Source organism: Musa acuminata, chromosome BXJ3-8 (genome assembly GCF_036884655.1).
Source record: "Musa acuminata AAA Group cultivar baxijiao chromosome BXJ3-8, Cavendish_Baxijiao_AAA, whole genome shotgun sequence".
Lineage (NCBI taxonomy): Eukaryota > Viridiplantae > Streptophyta > Magnoliopsida > Zingiberales > Musaceae > Musa > Musa acuminata.
The window spans coordinates 30,307,821-30,332,542 of NC_088356.1; the positions used below are offsets into that span (position 1 = coordinate 30,307,821).

Sequence of the window (24,722 nt, forward strand, 5' to 3'; positions counted from 1 at the left end):
TTCTTCATTGAATCTATGATCAAGTATAACTCGTCTATGATCTAGTGTAACTCATATGTAAATCATTGAATTATCTTTATACTAATCCAAAATTTTTAAAACTATCGTAACATGATCCTAACATATTTAGTATCATATTTTTTTAATAATTTTTGGGTTATTAATTATTGAAATAGAGGATCTCTATTTTAAATTTGTGATCGAGTATAACTCAGGTGTAATATGATTGTAAGTGTAAATAAGAGAATTATCCTCAAACTTATACAAACTTCTCTAAAACTATCATAACATGATCCTAACATGTTTAGTATTATTTTTTTTATTTTTCTGATTTTAGGGTTATTAATTATTAAAATAGAATATTTTTATATTGAATCTATGATCGAGTGTAACTCGAGTATAACTCAAGTATAAATTATTGAATCATTCCTAAACCTATCCAAACTTTTTTAAAACTATCATAACATGATCTTGACATATTTAATAATATTTTTTTATTTTATTTTCTGATTTTAGGGCCATTAATTATCAAAATAGGAGATTTCTATATTGAATTTGTAATTGAGTGTAACTCGAGTATAAATCATTGAATTATCCCTAAATCTATCTAAACTTTTCAAAAACTATCATAACATGATATTAACATGTTTAGTATCATTTTTTTTTTTTTTTTGATTTTAGGATGTTATATTATCTATGATTGTGAGATTGAATCATAGATAATATAACATCCTAAAATGTGAGTATTATGAGATTGAATCTATGATTGTAACCCGAGTATAATGTGAGTATAATTCTATTAATTTTTGTTTCAAACCTATCAAACCTTATCTATAACAGTCATAACATAATTCTAATATGTTTAGTAATATTTTCTCTAATTTATTTTTATGTTTAGATGATTCTAGAAATTAATTTTTTAAAAAGAATACTATAGTTCTTGGTGATATTATCACCTGGTTTAGAATGGTACCACATCTCTAGGTTAGCAGAGCACTAGGTATAGGTGCTACCATCACTTGTCTGACAGTAACACCGTGGTCTTATTACATTAGGAGATTGAAGTGAAACTGAGATCGAGTGTAACTCGAATTACAATAAATATAACTAATTGAAACTTATCAACAACTATTATGACATGATTCCAAGTTAATTAGTAGTTTTTTTTAAATTTTATTGATAATTTTAGTGTAATTAATGGAATTTGACATAAGATGATCTAAATGTCCAATCATAATCCTATTTTATCGGTAACTTGAGTTAAAATTCACCCAAATTAGAACTAAATTATTCATTACAACCATAACATGATTCTAAGTTGATTAGTAATATTTTTATTTTTTTAATGATTTTAGTATAATTAATAGAGTGATCCGAATGTTAGATCATAATCCTATCCTATTCGTAACTTTGAGTATAACTCAAGTTAAAATTTATCCAAATTAGAACCAAAATTTTTAGAACTACTATGATATGATTCTAAGTTGATTATAGTAATTTTTTATTTTTATATTTTTAGTGTAATTAATAAAATTTTATACGTAGTGATTTAAATGTTAGATCGTAAACGTATCATATCCATAACTAAAGTTAAAATTACTTAAATTAGAATCAAATTCTCTAAAACTACCATGATATGATTCTAAGTTGATTAGTATTATTTTTTGATAATTTTAGTATAATTAGTAAAATTTGACACGCGATGATCCAAATGCTAGATCGTAATTCTATTTTATAAGCAAAGTCTTTATTTTTCTATATGAGTTTTTCAAGATTGATGTTGTGGATGTGATCTTGAATTTTTCATTTATTCTATAATCATGTGGGCATCAAGCTTTTTCATGACTAGATCAACACATAATGACAAGCCCTCTAAACTGAGGTACCAAGCATGCTAACTAAGTTAATCTTTTGCAGGAGGGAAGACTGCCATAAAAAGAATTCCAAATCCACTCAGTAGGAAGTCTAGCTTAGTAGTGAAGGACTTAAACCATAGTACATGAAAAAGTAAATCTTTTTCAAGTTAATCTTTCAAATGCTCACCATGTACACGATGGACACTACATTTGTAGGACTTCAGCCATGTGGTTACATGATAACACCATTCCAACACATCTTTCCTTTTATTTTCAACATATATCTCAGGTTCCAAAGGGTTGCTATGTCAATGATTGGTACATAATTTAACTAAGGCTGTATCAGCTTTCTGTAGGTGTAATCTGCCACCAAAAATCTCCCCAAATTACCATTCCTGACCAACAAATTCATACCCAAATTCAAAAGTAAGAACAAAAAGAACATCTAGCCAGGATATGTAGCCAAGATATAGGCATTTCTTGGCTATAGAAAAAGATATGCCGCTCAAAAGAGAAATAATCCACAAGCTATAATAAATCTAAAAACAACAAAAAATCACTCCGCAAATGATCAAACAATTGGAGAAAAATATAACATACTTCTGCTAGTAATAAAAAGTCAACTATGCATAAATTGACTAATGTGGCAGCCAATTGAATCCAAAAAATTCTGCTATGCATAAAATCAAATGTGTAGTCATAGTCACTAATTACTATATGGATAATTATTGGAGTCAGAAATCTCTTAGTCGATTTGAAAAACAAGATAAACCACAAAGACTAAAATATTGATATCCAAATCTTCTATCATAAGGAAGCTGTCAATGAATTGGATAAAGAAGCAATGATCTGAAGAAAAAAAAATGATACTCAACTAAAGAATCGATAGGGCACGAAGCTAATGATAAAGGGATAGGAAGCCGATAGTGATGACACCACCACCAATGCTCAACGGATCCCTTTCTCTCCTCTTCGATGATGGTGATTGGGTAGGAAGGGAGCCGATGATGACAGTGCCACCATCAAGGTTCAATGGGACCCCTTCATCTCCTCTTCGATTTTGTCGACTTGTTGTTGTTTTCGCGAGGGATATGACTCATGCTCGTGCAAGGTTAGGATAGGACAAAGATTACATGACAACAACAGAGACTATAGCGATGACAACCACTACCAAAAAGAATGTTGGTGAATATTACTGTTAATCGATCGAATGAGGGTAATCTGGAAATAAAAAGGGTAATAAATCAGCCGATTTGGTTCGATTTGGCTTTTATTGAGCCGATTTGGTTCGATTCATATTAAATAAATCAGTGTAGGCCAAAAATCATAGTCAAATGGGGTCAATCGATTATTTTTGTATTTTATAAAGAATATTTTGATCATAATATAAAAAAAAAGTGTCTCTCGGTAAAAATCAAATATGTGGGCATCATCTAAGTAAAACTTCATTAGTGGGGCCTTTTTTAATTAAATTATCACATTTTTTTATGATATATATTAATAAAATTAATCACTTGTAATTATGGTTAATATTAGTTTATTTATACTCAACATTATAAAATTCTAAAATATTAATTTTTTAATGACATAATAAGATCTTAAAGAATAATTAATGAAATTTAGAGATTTAACTAGCAGTTAACTTGCCTTGATATTTATTAAAATGACATGTATATGCCAGTTCTTTTTATGGTTTTATAACTCAAATTTAAAGGGAAAAATATTGGCAAGGCTAACTTTGCAATTACAAGGATACACATGTAATATTTGCTAATCATAAGGGCAATGAATGAACGATAATGCTGTGAGATTACTATCGACAACATCTCTTTATTATTGACAATCCTTTACTTCATACAATCATCTAAAAAAATAATTAAATATAATTTTATTAAATATTATCAATCATACTTTTATTTTTTATAACTCTTCAATTGATTGAATATGATATCTTTTATATTGATGCATACTGAGAAAGAAGATAATATCTTTTGAACTGGAGTAAAAACATGGAGAATATCATAATTAAAAATATCTAGAATATCATAATCCAATCCAATTAGATTACAATCTAATGTCTTAAATCCTAAAGATATTAAATCGATGTAACAAATGTAAAAAAACTATTATAATTTCTTTTTGTTCAATCTTCATGTCATCCTATTTGATTATCAACAAAGAAGAGAAAGAAAACAAAGATGTATGAAAGGAGTAGGAAGATTTTATTGAAACAAGAGGATATTTACATGCATAATAATGTACAGATGGTATCTTAGAAACATTAAAAAAAATAAATAGAAAAAGAAATTGATTGGTAATAAATAGACTGTTGCTGTTAGTTGTAAAGTAAATGATGATTTAACCGAAATTATCCCATTAAATAATACATATAACAAAATAATTATTTTAACGAGCTCGCAGAATTAATTATTATTAATTAATTAATAATCTCGTGAAATAAACCATCAAATATTATTAATTAATTTATGACAATTTTATTGGCATTGGCCACACTGCTGATGTTACCAATTTGACAAGGAAACAATAAGATATCTGAAACCAAATGATTGACTTCATCAAACATGATATTAAAAATGTCAAGTAAATCACAGAAACACATAAATGGCTTCAGTCAAACAATTCACAGTTGGTCACACTGGCTTGGAACAAACGACAGCATCTTACTCTTCAGATCATAGAGTATCTGTAGATTCTGCTGCTGGAAGTTGCCGAGGATGGACAAGCCACTCGACGGCATGATCGTTAGGCAAAGCGAACCGTCGCTTGAATCCATGATCATGTAGTTCTCCGCCGGCAGATGCAAATCGGCACCGTCGAAGTGGAACACCAGCTTTGGAACCTCCACCGACGACGATGCCGACGGGGCCAAGAAGCACAAGTCGAGACCGATCTCAGAACCATCGGCAACTGGGAGCTGCATCTGGGACAGGAACGCCTTCTTCAACCTCCTGTACGCACCCACTTCCAGGTAAGTGATGGAGGTGCCGGAGTCTATGATCAAGCCACCGGATCCATCTTCTTGCACCGCGAAGGTCGAGCTCGGAATCTGTAGACGGTTTCCGCCAACCGAGATGTCTTTCAGGGAGAGATAATATAAGGCTGGATGTTTAGGGTTCTGCACCAGTGGTGTGGATTGGATCGCACTTGCAGCTGCACTTGCGGTGAGATCAGCCAGTGAGCCAAACAGAAGGGGGCTCTTCTTTGAATCATCCAAGGAGGTGAGGCAGTAGGAGAACTTCCCCAGGTCGAGTTGTGATATCAACGACAACGGTCCTCGGCCGAGTCCGACGAGACCGGAGCCCTGCGAGAACCCACTGCCTTGGTTGGTGTCGCCGCAGCCAAAGGCGACGCCAGAGACTGCGGTTGAATTCTCAGTCCCAAAGGTAAAGGTTTCGCTAGCGAGAACACCTTGAGTCGACGAGGAGTCGCCATAAGAGTACAGGTATTCGCAGCTGGAAGCACCGCACGTGAAGGTAGGAAGAGCCTGACACAGGTTGCTCGAGCATGGAAGGTTCGTGTAGGTCGACGAGCTCGATGGATCGAACACGGGAGTGGGTTGGCTGAAGCACTCGTCGCAGGGCTTGCACTGCGTCCATATGAGGTCGCTGCCGGTGTCAATGATGGCCGGGAATGCAAGACTCGGAGTGCCGATGGCCAAGTCCATGAGGAACTCACCATTGCCGGCATGGACCGGAGCTTGGACCTCATTGGCAGATGCCGCGGCTTTCATGGCCCGGGTCGTCAACCGTGCCATCCTGCGGCTGCTGCGAAGTGCTGCTCGTTGGAGCAGCTCAAACTTGGAGAAGTTGCCATTGGAATCCACATGGGTTAGCTCTACTCTGAGGCCGCTAAACGCAGAAGAGGCCCGTGGAACAGCCATAAGGATCATGGCCATGACAAGAGGAAGGAAGACTTGAATGGCTCTCATGTCCAAAGTGGCTGCCGAACGCAATTGGGTGAAAGGTCTTTACTAGGCTAGATTTCAATCATCAAATACTTTTGTTGACCATAGAATGGGAAGACAAGAAGTTGGAATGGATCATAGAGAAGGGGAAGATAGAAATGCTCCTCTTATTGGATTCCTTATGTACACTTTTAGGTTTGGATAGGTAGGATATCTGTTTGTCCTCAAAACAAAATAGATGGTTCAGATCAGTGCTTTCATGTGATAAAAATTTCTTGGGTCATACACTGTACTACAAGATATTAGGGTGTCATTGACTAGAGAAAATAATGTGTGTAGCAACAAAAGGTTTGGTGAGCAGCTTGTTTCCACTGCAATAGAATAGTGCTGATAGAGCGTGGAAGGTCTTCCGATTTGGTGAGGTTTGGTGACCTATCAATTGTTGGTTCACTAATGTAAACATCATCAACGACCCACTAATGATAGGAGTTTCTTGCCTGTTTGGAAAAATGAGATATGAGGTAATATTCATCATCATTCATTCATGAGACAGAAAATGTTGGGTTCAGATCATCATTCATTCATGAGACAAAAAATGTTGGGTTCAGCCCATAGACAGAAAATGAGATATGCCTGCTTGGACTGGACCCTGATCTATTAAAAAAAAAAGGAAGGAAACCTATTAGAGTTGGCATGAGAAGCATGCCTACTAACAGTGATAAGACCCATAGAGTTTTATTATAGAAGAAGAGGAAAGAAAAGGAATGATCTAGTGGAAGGTTTGCTAAATGCTAAAATAATATTTCATAAATGATGAAAAGAAGCATATACATCGATATTCATAGAGTTCCATCCTTGAGTCCATTAAGACTTGAACTCCTAATAAAATTAATAAATCTCAAATAAGCTCTTATCCGACTCCTATTAGACTAGAAAAATTTAATAGAATATAATTCAAAACTTAAAAAATAAAAGAGATCCTAACAAGTGATGGTGCAGAAAAAGAACAAAGAGAGAGGAGAGAGAAAGCTAGGGTTTTGAAACTTTTGCTAGACGATTATGTGACTAAATTTAATCGCCCAAATTTTATACGAAGAAACCTTGTAATAAGTTTTACAATCCTAATAGTGCCAATTTATGATTTGTCATTTGTGAGGTACTTATTTTTTATATTTTCTTTGATAAAATCCATCTATGATGATGATGATATGTTATTATTAAACCAAGATCTATGTTTTTGATGTTATTATAATCATTTAGTTAATTTGAAAAAGACTTATTGTAAACCTATTATCATTATTAGTGATAGTGGAGGTTTGAAGTAGACTATAATCCTGTTGTTTTTTTTGTATTGGGTTTTTCTGTAAAAATTTGATGTCTCACTTTGTGATTGATTCATTGTTCTATTGTTTATACTGCTCTAGTTAATATTTGCTTTTGATAACAAGTTAATATTTGGATGAGAAACTCATTTTGATATACAAAGAGGGAAAAAAATTATTCCACTATAATAGATTTTCCCAATATGAAATGAAGTGTGACATAAGATAGGAAAAAGAAATTTTTTTTTTATGGACTTATTAATGAAATGCAGAAAAAAAAATGGAGTTATTTATGAAATGTGTCATACACAATGTTGGGGCGGTAAAAACTACTACATTCGGATTTCTATTAAGAAAATAATAAAATATTAAAAATAATATATTAATTAAAAAAAAGAATTCAAAGATGCATAATTATTATATTAAGGTAAAATATCATCTTTATGTTGATTGAGATTCTCATCCCAAAATTCAAAATTCAACTGGTATTATCTCTCCTAGTATAATCGTGAAGTGATTTGATTGACTTGACTAACCTCTTTCAATGGATTGAACACCAAAATAAATTGATAAAATTTATTGAGAGAAAGAAATCAATGAGGAGGAAATATATTAATCTCTAAATAGATGTTGTTTAGGACTCAACATGTCCCAAAGGTCACCGTAAAAAGATGTTTTCCCAAGGCACATATCCTTTCATTTAAGCATTTTTATAAGTACCAAAATTATTTTCATAAAATTTTAAGTTTTAAAATATAAGTCCAACACATAATGCATCAAATATGTGTAATTTTCAGGAACTTTTAGGAAGGAGTAATTTGGTTGCTTATAAACATTAGAAGAAATTTACTTTCTTTATTATATTAAGGTTGGTAGTCAAATTTGGGTGATTTTTCAATATCAAATAGGTTGTGGTTGATATGTAATTATCCAAAATATTTCTTTATTTTTTGAAAATAATCTGTCCCATCGTGAGAAAGTCCATTGTAGTATCTTTGATAAAGTTCCTAATTAACTTGTTTGTGGGCTACGAAAGAGTAATCTTTCTAGTTCAAAAGATAGGCGGCCTTTGTACTTATTATTATTACAATAGAACTGAAGACATAGTTATCAAACTTGGATCTTGATACAATATATTCAAAAAGTATATACTTATGTATAAAAAGATAAAATTTAGTTTTGTAATTAACAGTATGTTACAAACTTCCTACAAAAATGTAATTGTGAAATGACTTTTTGTTACTGAGTGAGTTCATGAAAATAAAATGATCAAAAGATAGAAATCTAAATTCTAATAAGTTAGCTGACCAAGATACAAGTCACCAATACATGAAGAGGTGTTAAAAGAAAACAAAGAAATGATTGTGAAAAAAAATGGATAACTTCGGCATGTGGCAACTCAAGATGGAGGCCATTCTGGTTCAAGACGGAGTTGATTTGGCACTTCAGGGTGCTGAGAACATTCCAGGTGGTACGTCAAAGGAAGATCTTGCGGGTATGGATAAGAAGGCCCGATCCAGCATCATTCTAAATCTCTCTGATGAGGTTTTATGAGAGGTAGCTATGGAGACTACGGCTAAGAGCATGTGAGACAAGCTTAAAGCCTTGTACATGAAGAGGACAGTGGAGAATTGTCTCTACTTAAAGCAGAGTCTATATATGCTTCGGATGACTGAAGGTACATCTATACTCTCACATCTTGATAAGTTTGATTCTTTGGTTATGAATTTGGAGAATATAGATGCAAAAATTGATGATGAGGATAAGGCTTTGTTACTCTTATGTTCTCTTCCCCAATCTTTTAAGCATTTCCGTGATACTTTGATTTACGGAAAAGAAACATTTTTGTATCGAGAAATTAAATCTGAACTGGAATCTAAGGAGCAGATAGACAGGAATATCATTGGGGAAAGTAGAGAGAATCAGGCTGAGGGTCTGATTGTCAGGGGGAGAATGGATAAAAGAGAATTTGACAGTAGTAGATCTAAATTTAGATCTAAATCCAGACATAGAAATTTGGAATGCAAATATTGTCATAAAATGGGGCACATTAAATCTGATTGCTTTAAATTAAAAAATAAATTAAAGCAAAAGGAAAAATTTGTCGAGAAAACTATTGAATCCGCTGAAGTTAGTGTAGCGACTGATGAGAATGTTGAAAATATTTTCTCTGCTATTGATGACAGGACGAGGTCTAAAAATGAATGGATTTTAGATTCGGGTTGTTCTTATCACATGTGTCCCAATAGGGATTTGTTTTCCACATATGAATCTTGTAATGGTGGAATTGTTTTGATGGGCAACAATGCCGCATGTGATGTTGTTGGTAGAGGCACAATCCGAATTAAAATGCATAATGGTATTATGAGGACGCTCACTAATGTTAGACATGTTCCTGATTTAAAAAAGAATATCATCTCTTTAGGCACCCTAGAGGCTCTTGGGTGTAAATACACAACTGAAGGTGGAGTTATGAAATTTTCTAGAAATGCTCTTATTGTTATGAAAGCTTGTAGGTCTGGTAGCTTGTATATTCTGCAGGGAACTACTGTCACAGGTTCGGTTGCAGTTTCGTCATCATCATTGTTTGATTCTGACATCACCAAATTATGACATATGCGTTTAGGTCATATGAGCGAAAAAGGTTTGAGCATATTGAGCAAAAGGGGTCTACTTTGCGGACAGAGTACTGGGCCACTAGATTTTTGTGAACACTGCATTTTTGGAAAGCAGAAAAGAGTCAGCTTCACTTCTCCGGTAGTTCACAAAACGAAAGGTACTCTTGACTATATTCATTCAGACCATTGGGGTCCAGCTCATGTTCAGTCTAAGGGTGGTGCCAGATATATGTTGACTTTCATTGATGATTATTCCAGGAAAGTTGGGTTTATTTTTTGAAGCATAAAAATGATGTTTTTCTAACCTTTAAACAATGGAAGGCTTTGATTGAGAAACAAACAGGTAAACAGATTAAGCGGCTTCGAACAGATCATGGCATGAAATTATGTGAATGTGACTTTGAAGAATTCTGCAAAAATGAAGGAATCGTTCGGCATCGCACTGTTAGGATGACGCCTCGACAAAATAGTGTGGCCGTACGCATGAACAAAACACTCTTGGAGAGAGCAAGGTGTATGATCTCAAATGCAGGGTTGACAAAAGACTTTTGGGCAGAGGCGATTAATATGGCTTGTTACGTTGTCAACCGCGCTCCTTCTACAACACTTGACTTTACAACTCCAGAGGAAGTTTGGTCAGGTACTCCTGCTGATTATTCTGATTTTAAAATTTTTGGGTGTCCAGCATACATGCATGTAAATGAAGGAAAATTAGAGCCTCGGGCTAAAAAGTACATTTTCCTTGGGTATGCTTCTGGGGTGAAAGGATACAGATTATGGTGTTCTGATCCCAAATCCCCAAAATTTGTAATTAGTAGAGATGTTTTTTTTGATGAATTATCTATGTTATCTTCTAAAGAGGATTCTACTAGTTGTACAAATGATAGTGCGCAGAAGCATGTAAAGCTTGAGATTGGTAGTTCAGATTCTTTTAAGTCGAACTCTTCTACTCAAAGAATGCCAGTAGGTGGTCCCGAGGATAGACCACGGAGAGATATTCGACCACCACAAAGATATGCAAATTTGGTTGCATATGCTTTGTCTGTTGCAGAAGAGACAAGTGAAGTTGGTGAGCCTACTTCCTACTCAGATGCAATTTCTTGTGATAATTCCGCTAAGTGGTTGATTGCGATGAATGAAGAAATTGAGTCTCTCCATCGGAATATAACTTGGGATCTTGTGAAGCCGCCTTCGGGTAAGAAAATTATTGGATGTGTAACATCCCTCATTTCCGAATTTTCGTATAAATTTATGGTGATAATGTAAGCATTTATGTTAAATTGACAAAAGAAATAGAGTACGGATCAGAGGTAACTTATTTGTAAGATTTGGGAGATCTGTTAAAAAAAAAAAAAAAGAATCTGAGGACCTATATGTAAACCCTAAGGACCTAATCGTGAATATGATAAAAACAAGGGCTAAACTACAAAACGTACAAAATAACAAATCCCACCGCCTAAGCCTCTCTGCCTTCGTTCTTAAGGAAGCAGAGAAGGCAGCTCGTGGGTGATCAGGGAAAGAAAGAAAGAAAGAAGAAGAAGAAGAAGAAGAGAAAGAAAATTGAGGCTTTAAGGGTTCTTGCTCAAATCTTTTCACTTAGGGTCAAAATTTTCAAAGGCAAGTATTCTAACCCCATCCTACAGAAGTATTTGACTCTGTTTTTATGTTGATTCAAAATAAATTGAAAGATTTCTATTTAGAAACTGATATGTCTCTCTTTGGACCTAGAACCATGGATTCTGAAGTTTTTCGGTAAACTGACCCCTAAGCACTATTTCAGGTATAAGTTTTAGTACAGAATGTGAATTCAGGCAGGAACTATTTTGTTTGAAATTAGACTTTTATATCTTCCTTTTGACACTGATTTTGTAGATTTTGGACACCGAATACTTACCCAAACATCTGTTCCAAATGAGCCTATAGACGCTGTAAAACAGGGTTTATGATTTCTGACCTGTCGATACTAAAAGGCCTATAACTCCCTGTTGAAAATTCTGATTTGTACCAAACTGATTTTATTTGAAACTAGACTTGAAAATATTTCTTTTGAAATATAGTATGAAAATTTTATAATTCAATTACCTTCCCTATTATCAGTTGAATCCGACCCTATAAATTCTGTAAAATAGTGATTGTGTCTTTGACCTTGTGTCACCAAATCAAAGGTAACTCTATGTTGGGAACCCTGTTTCGTATGAAATTTATTCCATCAAAATTTGGATTGATATATGGTTCGACCATAGCTTTCTTAAGGGTAATGGAGCATAATTGATATTCTGAAGTATTTGTTTGATGTGCCACTGGAATCCTATCCGAAATCGAGCTTTGGTCGATTTCGCGTATTCTGTTCTATTCTTTTGGATATTTGAATTCGTCTAACCTTCTTATTGGAATTGAGCTAAATATGATTGCTTGGATTCCTTGTACACTCTTGCTTCCATTTCATTCCTAATCTGGGTACATTTGTGAGAGATTTGTTTCTTGCATCATATTGTCTTGAAATGGCACATGTACGTTTGGTTGTTCCGCGTGTGCTTCCGATATATGCTACTTATTGTTAAACACTGCCCTCTTGTACTCTGGTGTGTGGGATTGTCTGGACCTTTGCCAAAAATGGTAAAGGGTATGCGCTTATTTGCCGGCTATGTGGGGTCCCGCTATGTGGGATATTCTGGACCTTTGCCAGAAATGGTAAAGGGTATGTGCTTAGAGCCTGCGATGCTCTGCCGGCCCCCTTTGACTTCACCTAGACGTGGGTGGATGGAGCTCCCAGACGTGGGAGACTTTTGTCAGGTGGTCATTCAGAAATGGATGAATCACATTCTGAATGAGATCCCACTACACCCTTTATATGTTTGATATGTCATCCAGAGTTTTGGTGAGTTGTTTCTGTACCTGCTCTGGATAAGATTGATATGATTGCAACATCAAGGACGACGTTTGAGCTCCTGTACGATATTTGTTCCGATATGCTCTGAAAGGCTTCATTCCCTGATGATTTTGCTTCGAAATGTTCCATATGCCGTTGATATGCTTCGAAACATTTTATATGCCATTGATAAGCTCCGATATGTTTCCTTTGTTTCTGATATGCTCCAATTACTCTATGCCCCATCTGTCAGGAACCAAATATGTATGATTGAAAGGACAATTGTGATTCTGCTCCTAATGATATTATGTCTACGAAATCGTATATTCTGCCTTGTGTTTTGAAACTGTATCTCTTTGGAAATTGTACTATTTTGATATGGATATGTTAGTCACTTGCTGAGCTCTTTATGCTCACCCCGTTTGTTGATAAATTTTTCAGGATAGCGTATCGCTTGCTTAAATGTTAAGATTGGGCTGAGGCAGTGGAAAGTTTAGAAGACTTTGGGCAGAACTTTTGTTAGCATATATGTAGTTGTTGTATAAACTACCTTGCATATAATGAAATGTGACTAAGAATCTAAACCTGTGGATTTTGTGTAAGTTAAAGGATCCCTCATGTATAGGGTTTTGGAATGTTAAATTAAATTCGTGTAATGATATGAACTTATGGTAAATTGTTGATTTTGGTGACTGCACATATTTCCCCACTTGTGGATTTATATTGTGATTATTATTTTGATGAGTTGAGTTCAGATAGTATGAATTATCGAGTGATGTGTGCTATGTTTATGAATTGCACAGGGTTATGAATTGGTAGATTATAGAAGTGAAATTTTTGATCTGAATGTTTTCTTAGTGACCTCAAATGTGTGTTTGGATCCTGGGTTAGTTGTGATGAAAATTTTTAATATTGTCTATATTTTGAGGGGCGTGACAGGATGCAAATGAGATACCATTGCTGATGAGAAAGTCCTTGTTTAGAAAATTCATACAAAGGACAATCCAACTGATATATTTACGAAGCCTCTTCCGGTTTACAAGTTCAAGCAGTGCTTGGACTTGGTTGGTGTTCATTGTTGGTGATTGCCCGTTGGGGCTTTTATGAAGAAGGTGGAGCAAGTTTTGTTGGGACATGCCAAGGTGAAGATTTGTTAGTTTGGCAAGTCCCATAGTCCCACATCGGGAAAATTAGACTTGTTGTCTCATCTTGGAACTATAAATAAGGGCCTGAGCTTTGAAGTCAAATGCACCACAGGTACCACAAGTGGCACCACAAGAAAAACCTAAGTGTTTACTTTGGTTTAAGTCCATACTCAGTTAAATAGTTTGGGCTTAAAGTTTGGTTTTTCTTGTTTAGTATTTTCGGGTGTTTTATGGCCTAGGAACATCTTCCTAAGGCATTTGTAATTGTCCCTCTTTTGCAGTAGTAATTTGCTCCTCTTTCGTCCGTGGATGTAGGTCAAAGTCAATTGACCGAACCACGTATATCTGGTGTTCTGGTGTTCTTGTCTCGCTTTTATTCTTTCTGTTTTATTGTATTGTTGGGTTGCCAAAATTACCTTGTGGTAAATTTCCTAGGGCTAGCTCTAACAAAATATGAGGCTGCTAAATTAGCTTCAAATTTAAAGAATTTATAGTAAGTCTTCAATTATATTAGGTTACAAAATTAAGTTTGCTATAACTGTTGCAATTATCATTTGTTATTTGTAGTTTAATTATTCAATATTTAATAGGTAGGATAAATTCATTAATGAATACATATCTCTTTTGGAAATTACTTAAGCAAGGCAAATTCACTGATGAAGAGGTGATTGATGCTTATGAGTCTATAATTTGTCATGACGTATTGCTAATGGGACATAGGTTTTAATTATCAATGTTTTTGTGGAGTGGTTTTAGGTTTGTGATATTTATTTATATTTTGTTCAATAATGATAATTACTTTATGATGAATCGACAACTATTTATTTGTTTAAAAACATATGCAGATGTTTAAGATAATATTTACTAATGATTTAGACAATCTTTAATAAGATCCTTAGTAAAGGGTGGAAGTCAAAAGTTGTGAGATTGAAAGTGTTTGCTTAATTCACTTTGATAATTTATAATGGTGATTTTACTAATTGATTGACATGTTTTGCAAAAATGATTGCACCATATTCATAATTTAATATATGGATCACTTTCTAGTGGACAAAAAAAAAAAAAGAATTTCACACAATGATGTGTTGTTGTTTTGAATGCAAATAGCAATTGCTATATTAAATGATGATGTTCATTGTGTCAAGTTCAAAGACAGAACTGATTGTGATAATGTGACAGTTTTGTTTTACTTATTGGATTTGGTATGTGTTGTAACATATAATTTGGCATTCGAACATTATAATTGATACTATGTGAACCACCTCGTAATAGAATACTGTTGTAACTGTTGTTTTGCTTGTATTTGGTGTTTGATATGTATGTATATATATATATTATGATGTGAACACATGTTCGTATTGTAAATATTATATATTATTGTTGTGAAAGTTTGAATGTTATGTCTTTCGTATGTCGCTACTATGGTGCGTACTTATGTTATCTTGTTATTGTGATCTTAGTAATGATATGTCTTTGGTGATGTCGCTATTGTGATATCCACTATGATGTATATGTGTGTTTGTATCATATTTGTGTATTGTTGTAAAAGTTGAATGATATGTTTTGTTGTGTTGCTACTGTGATGTGTGATAAGGAAGTTATTAACTATGATTTTGTATTTCAATTTATTAGATATGTCTTTCATGTAAAAATTATAGTGGATAAGTGTTTGTATTGTATATAAATATTGGTAATATAATTACTAGCATGTTTTAGGTTAATTATTTATTGAAATTAGGGATTTTCTTTTTATAGAATTGTGATTAGAGTGTTATTTAGTTTAATATTGAGCGTAACCCGATTTTACCAAAGCAACCCAAACTTCCACAAACCTACATGACCAGGATGGTAATATGATTACTAGTAAATTTTCTATTTCTGATTTTTTATATTAATTATCAAAATTAAGATTTTTTTTTTGGATAGATTCTCTAATCGAGTTTAACTAAGTTCAATATTGAGTGTAACTCGGTCAACTTCCACTCAAGTAATTGAAACTTTCACAAAACTACTCGCACATGTTTCTAAGATGTTTAGTAGTATTTTTTATTTTTAAAATATTTTAAAATAATTAATTATCAAATAAATTTTTTTGGATAGATTCCATGATTAAGTATAGCTTAGTTTATTATCAAGTGTAACTTGATCAACATCCACCAAAGCAACCCAAACTTCCTCAATACTATCCAAACATGATTTTAAGATAATTAATAGTATTTTGTTTAGAATTTTAGTATCAAAATTGGAGATGTTTTGAATATGTTCTTTGATCTAGTATAACTTAGTTCAATTTTGAGTGTAACTTAGTGAACTTCTACTAAAACAATCTAAATTTTTATAGAATTACTATGATATAATTCTAAGATGATTAATATTATTTTTTTACTTACTTAAGAATTTTATGATGATTAATTATCAAAATTAGAAAATTTTGGAATAAATGGTGTGATCGATTGTAACTTAGTTCGATTTCGAATATGATCTGCTTAAATTCTACTAAACCTATCCAAACTTTCACAAAACTACTAATACATGATCCTAAAATAATTATTACTATTTTTTATTTTTTAATATTTTAGGATGACTAATTATTGAAATAAGAAATTTTGGAATATGTATTATAATTGAGTGGAACTTGGTTCAACAAATTTAACTAAACATATCTAAACTTCAACATAACTATAAGGACATGTAACTAAGATAAGTATCACCTTTTTTTTTTTAAAAGGATTTTAGGATGACTAATTATCGAAATTAGAAACTTTTGGAATAGGTACTGTGATCGAATGTAAGTTTAATTTCGAGTGTGACTTGGTCAACTTTCACTAAACCCATCAAATTTTTCACAGAATAATTAAGACAAGATTCTATACCCATTTTTTTTAATTTTTGAAGGATTTTAAGATGACTAATTATCGAAATTGAGAAATTTTGGAATAGGTAATGTAATCGATTGTAACTTAGTTTAATTTGGAGTGCAACTTGGTAAGCTTCCACTAAACTTATCTAAAATTTCACAGAATTACTAGATTATAAGATGATTAGTATCATATTTTATTTTTTGTGAGGATTTTGAATAACTACTTATCAAAATTAAAAATTTTTGGGAATAAGTTCTATGATCGAATATATTTTGGTCAACTTCCACTAAAGTAATACAAATTTTTATAGAACTACTTGAACATGATAATAAGATATTTAGCATCATTTTTAAAAAAATTATAGGATAATTAATGGAATTTGGCACATTGTTATGGTTGTTAGGATCGGAGCGACACTAAGAGGGGGGGGTGAATTAGTGCAGCGGTAAAGTGTGATAAACTTTTGACGATTTAAACACTTTCGGAAACTTCGTGCGATAAAAGTAACGTTTTCGTTTGAAACCGTTTCGATTACGTTTTAACTTGAAGAGATAAGTAAGACGGAGACAAAGAAGTAAAGCATTAAAGTGCAAATGGTTTGCAGTAATGTAAATGACAATAAGTAAATGCAAACCAGAGATCACGTCGATTTTACAGTGGTTCGGTCAAATGACCTACATCCACTTGCGAGGCCCCTCTTCGATGAGGCTCCCACCTTCCACTAGCAAATCTCTTGAAATGGAAGGGTAAATACCCCTCTTACAACTTTTTACAAGCGGTTCACTCTCTTACAGATTTTCAACAAGAAAGAAGGAGGTGAACACTAGCAAATTGAAAACAAGACTAACAAAGACTTTTCTAAGACCTTTCTCTCAAATAATTGCTGCTCAAAAAGTTGTAATCTCAGCTAAGATTTGAGGGGTATTTATAGGCCTCAAGAGGATTCAAATTTGGGCTCCAAAATTTGAATTCTCTTTGGGTTCCCGATGCTGGCGGTGCCACCGCCTATTAGTGGCGGTGCCACCGCCTATCAGTTTCTGACACTGACAGTTGACTGGCGGTGCCACCGCCCAGTCAAGTGGTGCCACCGCCCAGCTCTCGGGTGCTGGTTGGGCTCCAAACTTGGCCCAAATCAGTCCGAACTCGAGCCCAATTGGCCCCTACTTGGGTTATAGGATTAATACCTAATCCTAATCCTAATTAACGTGCTAACTATGAATTTAAAGACATTTTCTAAGCTATTACAAAGTCCGTAAGTCAAGACTTCTTCCGACGAGCTTTCGGCGAACTTCCAACGGTCTTCCGATAAACTCTCAGAAACCATTCTGCGGACTCCCGGCAAGCTCCTTGACTTCACGATTTGATCTTGGCGAGTTCCAACGAGCTTCTTCGGTAAGCTCCGATCTTTCTCGGCGAGCTCCGCGAACTTCCAATGAACCTTCCGGCGAGCTTCCGAAAAACCCTTCGGCAAGCTCGCTACTCATTCTCGGCTAGTTCCGGCAGCATTCCCGACGAACCTTCGGACTTCCGTCGAACTCTCGAACTTGCAACAAATCCTTCACGCTTGACTCCGACACTTTGTTTCGCTTTATGTCATCGTCGTTATCGTAGTTAATCCTGCACACACAAGCCAAAACTCTACTCCGATCTAGACAATTATTACAACGCGAATTGACGTTCCGTTCGGCACGTCATTGGTTGGCGCTTCGTCCGATTCTTTAGCGCATCGTCCTCTCTTGCGGCTTGTTGCCCAATCGGCGGTTGACCTCCGCAACCCCGATATCCTTGGCGCAATTCCGCTCTTGGCCCGATGCCCGACGTCCGAAGCCTTCTGCCATCCAATATCCTAACGTGATCTCCTCCGGCGCAACGTCAATTCCTCCTGCCTTAATTGTCTAATCCTGATCGAGTAGACCTACATCACTCAAAATGCAGTTAAACATAAACATAATTATCAATTGGTTTCATCATCAAAATACGAGATTCAACAATCTCCCCCTTTTTGATGATGACAACCAATTGATGACGGAGTTAAACTTGACTCCCGGAGTTTAAACAAACTCCCCCTATCAATATGCCATATTGATAGAACCTTGAATTCAAACTGAATTCAAGTCATTGCAATATTCATCATGAATACTTGCAACACGTCATTATGAACTTATGCATAGACTTATGCATATCATGTCATCAACATACTTCTCCCCCTTTGTCATCAACAAAAAGGAGAAGTACAACTATTCTTTGTGTTTGTAATATAAGTTCAACTCATTGCATGAAAAACATAATATTAAGTTTTATCATCATGCTGTTTTGAAGCTAGAAAATTTAGCAAGTATTGCATCATGCTTAGGACATTCAAGCTATCAAGTTTTAGATATGCAAGTTTTACAGCATACAAGATAGCACTTTTGGTAATGTTCAAGATAGCAAGTTCTTCATCATGCAAGCTAGCAATATTGAGATGTTCAAGAAAGCAACTCTTGCTTCTTGAAATATGCAAATTTGTCAAGTTTTGCTAGATGTGCAAGTTAGCATTTTTGCCTCTTAAGATAGGCAAGATAGCACATTTGCTTCTTTTGAGATAGCAACTTTTTGTTTCTCTTTAGACTACAAGCTAGCAATTTTTACGATATGTAAGTTTCACAATATACAAGCTAGCAAAAATTTCGAAAGCAAATGCAAGATAGCTTTCTTGTGTAAGCTAATAATTCTTGCTTCCTATTGCAATGTGCAAGTTGCAAGTTTTGCTTCTTGAGATAGGCAAGATAGCACTTTTGTAATTTTTGTTTCTTAAGATAGGCAAGCTTGTGATGTTAAAAATAACAAGCTCTTTCTTCTAGAAGTGCCATTTTTGCTTTCTTTGCAAAGTGTAAGCTAGCAAAATGTTTGAAAAAGTAATCAAGTTTTGCAACATACAAGCTAGCAAAAATGCCAAACTAGCAAGAGATAATGTTTTACATGAGGCAAGCAAACAATTTGGCAAATGTTACATTTGCATCTTCTCTTTTGAGAAGTGCAATTTTTGCTTTCATCTTGAATTGTGCAAGCTAGTTAGTTTGCCTCTTTTCATGATGTCCACGCTAGAAATTCTTGCTCCCCCTTTGTCATTGTCAAAAAGAAGGGAAGGCCCTTATATCAATTTTCATATTATGACAAAGGTAAGTATCATTCTTATTTGTGCATCATTATATATTCAAATTAAAACATACACAATTTCAATAACTTTATTTTTCATGCACGATACCGAAAAATAAATCAATCATCACTAATAAGCATGTCATACATGATACTCAAACATTAAAATATTTAAGCATTTATCAACATGTTGATCATGATACCAAACATTCATCATTTAAAGCATTCATGATACACATCATATGCAATAAATACATCATGTACATCATTATCATAAGTATTGCATACATCATTTTAACTTTATGAATATTTCATCATTGCATGCATCATACCAAAACATTTCAAGCCATGCAAGCCATAAATACAAAGAAATCATGTCATGAAGGATAAAATCATTTGAATACCAAAAGACATGATTCATATAGTAAATATCTTCTTTAAATAAAATATCAAGAAAAATCATAAGAGTACAAAGAAGAGATCTTGTTTTAAAAGAAAAATCAAGTAATAACTCCAAGAACTCACAAGGAAAAATCATGATTCATTTAGAAAATCTCCTCTCAAGAGAATATCAAGTAAAATCGTAGAAGATCGATTAATGAGAAATTTTGATTTATAATAAAATCTCATGTATCGAATGTCGAGAAATCAAGATGATAATTTATATAAAAAAAATATCACAAGTTATATTCAAGAGAAAAATCATCATTCATTTTCAACTTATTCAATTTGTCACATCAATATTTCTTAGATATGCATGATACCAAAACATGGTTTTAAATCTTTAACATATAACATGCATAAATTGAAAGGAGAAGGGAAGAATTCAAATGTACAAAGATTTCAACCATCTCATAAACAAATGTAAGACTAAGTCATGAATCCAAAATTCTATGAATCAAAATGATCATCAAAGGTAATCTCATGTTATTCCAAGAAATCAATATCATGATTTTGATAAAACTCATTTCAAATTTAAATCATCAAAATTATCAAAATATCAACATTACTTTCAAGAGATTCAAAATGGTATACATAGATTTATCATAATAAACATCAAGATCAATAGGATAGAGAAAAATAATTTTTCAAGGAAAAAATATTTTCCTCTTTTTAGTTGTTTCCATTCATATGATTTTATTTCACTTATACCAAATAAAAACATGTATACTGTTTAAAACCGAAAGTGTAAGATTTATTACAACAAAGATTAATAAGGCACTTTCATTATGGTAAAAATCAATAATCCATAAATCACAAGATTCATCATGCATAATTTCGAAATTTATTAAGCATGATCATTATGCATGACACTAAAACATGGTTTCAAAATGTTTAATATTTTCATTACATCATTATGCAATGGTTTCATTGAACATAATTTTGAATGATTCTTATAGATAACTAAAACTTCTTTAGTTTTAATTTATGTGATTGACTTTATATTAGCATGCTCAAGTTTTGTTCTTATATCAAAAACATACATCATGTTTGAAAACCAAAGACAAGGTTTAAAAAAAAAATCATCAAGCCTTCCATATAAAAACCATGCATCATCATTGAAAGTTAATATGGAAATCATCAAAATACACATTCTTGCTTCTCAAGCACATATATATGATCATTTAAATCTAACATTTTATTCTATTAACATAAAACATACAATTTTTAAGAAAAATAATTATTTAAAAAAAGAAAATGCATCATGGATAACATTAAGTAATTTTAAAATAATTTAAGAGAGTTGAGTTACTTACCTTGTAGTCGAAGCCCGTCAAAGCCCAATTCGCCATTTCACCTTTGGAAGTTCTTGATTCATCCTTGGTTTGCCTTCCTCTTCTTTGGCCTCTTCCTTCGTTCAAGTACATTATTTATTTTAGATTTTTGTTTAATAAACTTATTAAGATTTAGTGTTCGAAATTCAATTTCATCATTGTCCTCATCACTTGAGTTATTGCTCAAGTGGTATTCATTTGTCCGGAGTTCCAAATCCTTCCTATTCTTTGGAAGGTGATTCTCGAGTTCCCTTTTTGTCACATTGTTTATTTCGTAGGTTATTAGAGACCCAATAAGTTCTTCGAGAGGGAATGTTTTAAGGTCCTTGGCCTCTTGAATGGCCGTAACTTTTGGATCCCAACTTTTTGGAAGGGATCTTAAGATTTTAGTGACTAGTTCAAAATTAGAAAAACTTTTACGAAGAGCTTTGAGTCCATTGATGACATCCGTGAAACGGGTGTACATGTCTCCGATGGACTCACTTGGTTTCATCCGGAAAAGTTCGTAAAAATGCACAAGAATGTTGATTTTGGACTCTTTCACTCGGCTAGTGCCTTCATGAGTGACCTCTAGAGTTCTCCAAATATCAAAAGCCGAGTCACACATTGAAATGCGATTAAATTCATTTTTGTCAAGTGCACAATATAAGGCATTCATAGCCTTTGCATTTAGAGAAAACATCTTCTTCTCCAAATCATTCCAATGGTTCATTTGAAGAGAAGACATTTCAAATCCATTTTCGACTATGTGCCATAAATTCAAATCCAAAGAAAGTAAGAAAACTCTTATTCGAGTTTTCCAATAAGTGTAGTCCGTCCCGTTAAACAACGGTGGACGAACAACCGATAAGCCCTCTTGAAAGCCATGAAGAGCCATTTCTCTCGGGTGTAAATCCGAAATAAGAAATACCGGGCTTTGATACCAATTGTTAGGATCGGAGCGGCACTAAGAGAGGGGGGGGGTGAATGCAAACCGTTTCGATAAACTTTTGACGATTTAAACACTTTCGGAAACTTCGTGCAATAAAAGTAACGTTTTCGTTTGAAACCGTTTCGATTGCGTTTTAACTTGAAGAGATAAGTAAGACAGAGACAAAGAAGTAGAGCATTAAAGTGCAAATGGTTTGCAGTAATGTAAATGACAATAAGTAAATGCAAACCAGAGATCACGCCGATTTTACAGTGGTTCGGTCAAATGACCTACATCCGCTTGCGAGGCCCCTCTTCGATGAGGCTCCCACCTTCTACTAGCAAATCTCTTGAAATGGAAGGGCAAATACCCCTCTTACAACTTTTTACAAGCGGTTCACTCTCTTACATATTTTCAACAAGAAAGAAGGAGGTGAACACTAGCAAATTGAAAACAAGACTAGCAAAGACTTTTCTAAGACATTTCTCTCAAACAATTGCTGCTCAAAAAGTTATAATCTCAGTTGAGATTTGAGGGGTATTTATAGGCCTCAAGAGGATTCAAATTTGGGCTCCAAAATTTGAATTCTCTTTGGGTTCCCGATGTTGGCGGTGCCACCGCTTGTCAGTGGCGGTGCCACCGCCTATCAGTTTCTGACACTGACAGTTGACTGGCGGTGCCACCGCCCAGTCAAGCGGTGCCACCGCCCAGCTCTCGGGTGCTGGTTGGGCTCCAAACATGGCCCAAACCAGTCCAAACTCGGGCCCAATTGGCCCCTACTTGGGTTATAGGATTAATACCTAATCCTAATCCTAATTAACGTTCTAACTATGAATTTAAAGACATTTTCTAAGCTATTACAAAGTCCGTAAGTCAAGACTTCTTCCGGCGAGCTTCCGGCGAACTTCCAACGGTCTTCCGATAAACTCTCGGAAACCATTATGTGGACTCCCGGCAAGCTCCTTGACTTCACGATTTGATCTTGGCGAGTTCCAACGAGCTTCTTCGGCAAGCTCTGATCTTTCTCGGCAAGCTCCACGAACTTCCAATGAACCTTCCGGCGAGCTTCCGAAAAACCCTTCGGCAAGCTCGCTACTCATTCTCGGCTAGTTCCGGCAGCATTCCCGACGAACCTTCGGACTTCCGTCGAACTCTCGAACTTGCAACAAATCCTTCACGCTTGACTCCGACACTTTGTTTCGCTTTATGTCTTCGTCGTTATCGTAGTTAATCCTGCACACACAAGCCAAAACTCTACTCCGATCTAGACAATTATTACAACGCGAATTGACGTTCCGTTCGGCACGTCATTGGTTGGCGCTTCGTCCGATTCTTTAGCGCATCGTCCTCTCTTGCGGCTTGTTGCCCAATCGGCGGTTGACCTCCGCAACCTCGATATCCTTGGCGCAATTCCGCTCTTGGCCCGATGCCCGACGTCCGAAGCCTTCTGCCATCCAATATCCTAACGTGATCTCCTCCGGCGCAACGTCAATTCCTCCTGCCTTAATTGTCTAATCCTGATCGAGTAGACCTGCATCACTCAAAATGCAGTTAAACATAAACATAATTATCAATTGGTTTCATCATCAAAATACGGGATTCAATAGTGGTACGAATGTAAAATCTTATTTCCATGGCATCTCAATTAAAACATAATTCTAGCTCAACTAAAATTTACTTTCACAACTTAACTAAAACATGATTATAACAAGGGTTATAAGATCAATTGCGTAATGATAACTTTATATTCAAAATTAATAATAGTTTACAATTCTTCGTAATATTGTGGCACATTTGTCCAAAACTTATATAGGTATATTATATACAAGAAAATTACCTTTATTGTCAATATAGATAATAAATATTATGATCAAAGTTAGGTTATGCTAAAACACTAAAGATACCATGTTGTTTTAGGATCGACAATTTTGACTTATACAAAAGGTAAAAATTTGCATGAGTGTTAATCGTTGCCTAATTGTTGACACCTTGTAATCTTGAGCTCAATTATATTTATGCTTAATATTCTTGAACTTACAATTTTATCAATCATATTGAAGATATAATCTTAAATTTCTTAAATACTATTTTACTGAATTTTAATCAGTTCTTTTATTAATATGTTAGCCAATGAATTATTAGTAAATTTAAATTAATCTTTAAATATTCTAGTGCATTAGTTATATACTGAAATATGTTGAATCTCAAATTTTGATGATGAAACCAATTGATAGTGTTTATCTGATCTACGTTTTGAGCGACGCAAGAAGCTTCGATAAAGGAGAGATAATTAAAAGCAGGAA

General features: G+C 34.2%; 1 protein-coding gene across 1 annotated transcript; it reads right to left on the reverse strand.

The window, feature by feature from the left end:
- Positions 1–4,410: 4,410 nt before the first annotated feature.
- On the reverse strand, positions 4,411–6,002 carry LOC135644054 (aspartic proteinase nepenthesin-2-like). The gene has a single exon (XM_065161443.1). It carries the CDS (start codon positions 5,803–5,805, stop codon positions 4,498–4,500), a length of 1,308 nt encoding a protein of 435 aa, XP_065017515.1. The 5' UTR covers positions 5,806–6,002; the 3' UTR covers positions 4,411–4,497.
- Between the last annotated feature and the right edge of the window lie 18,720 nt (positions 6,003–24,722).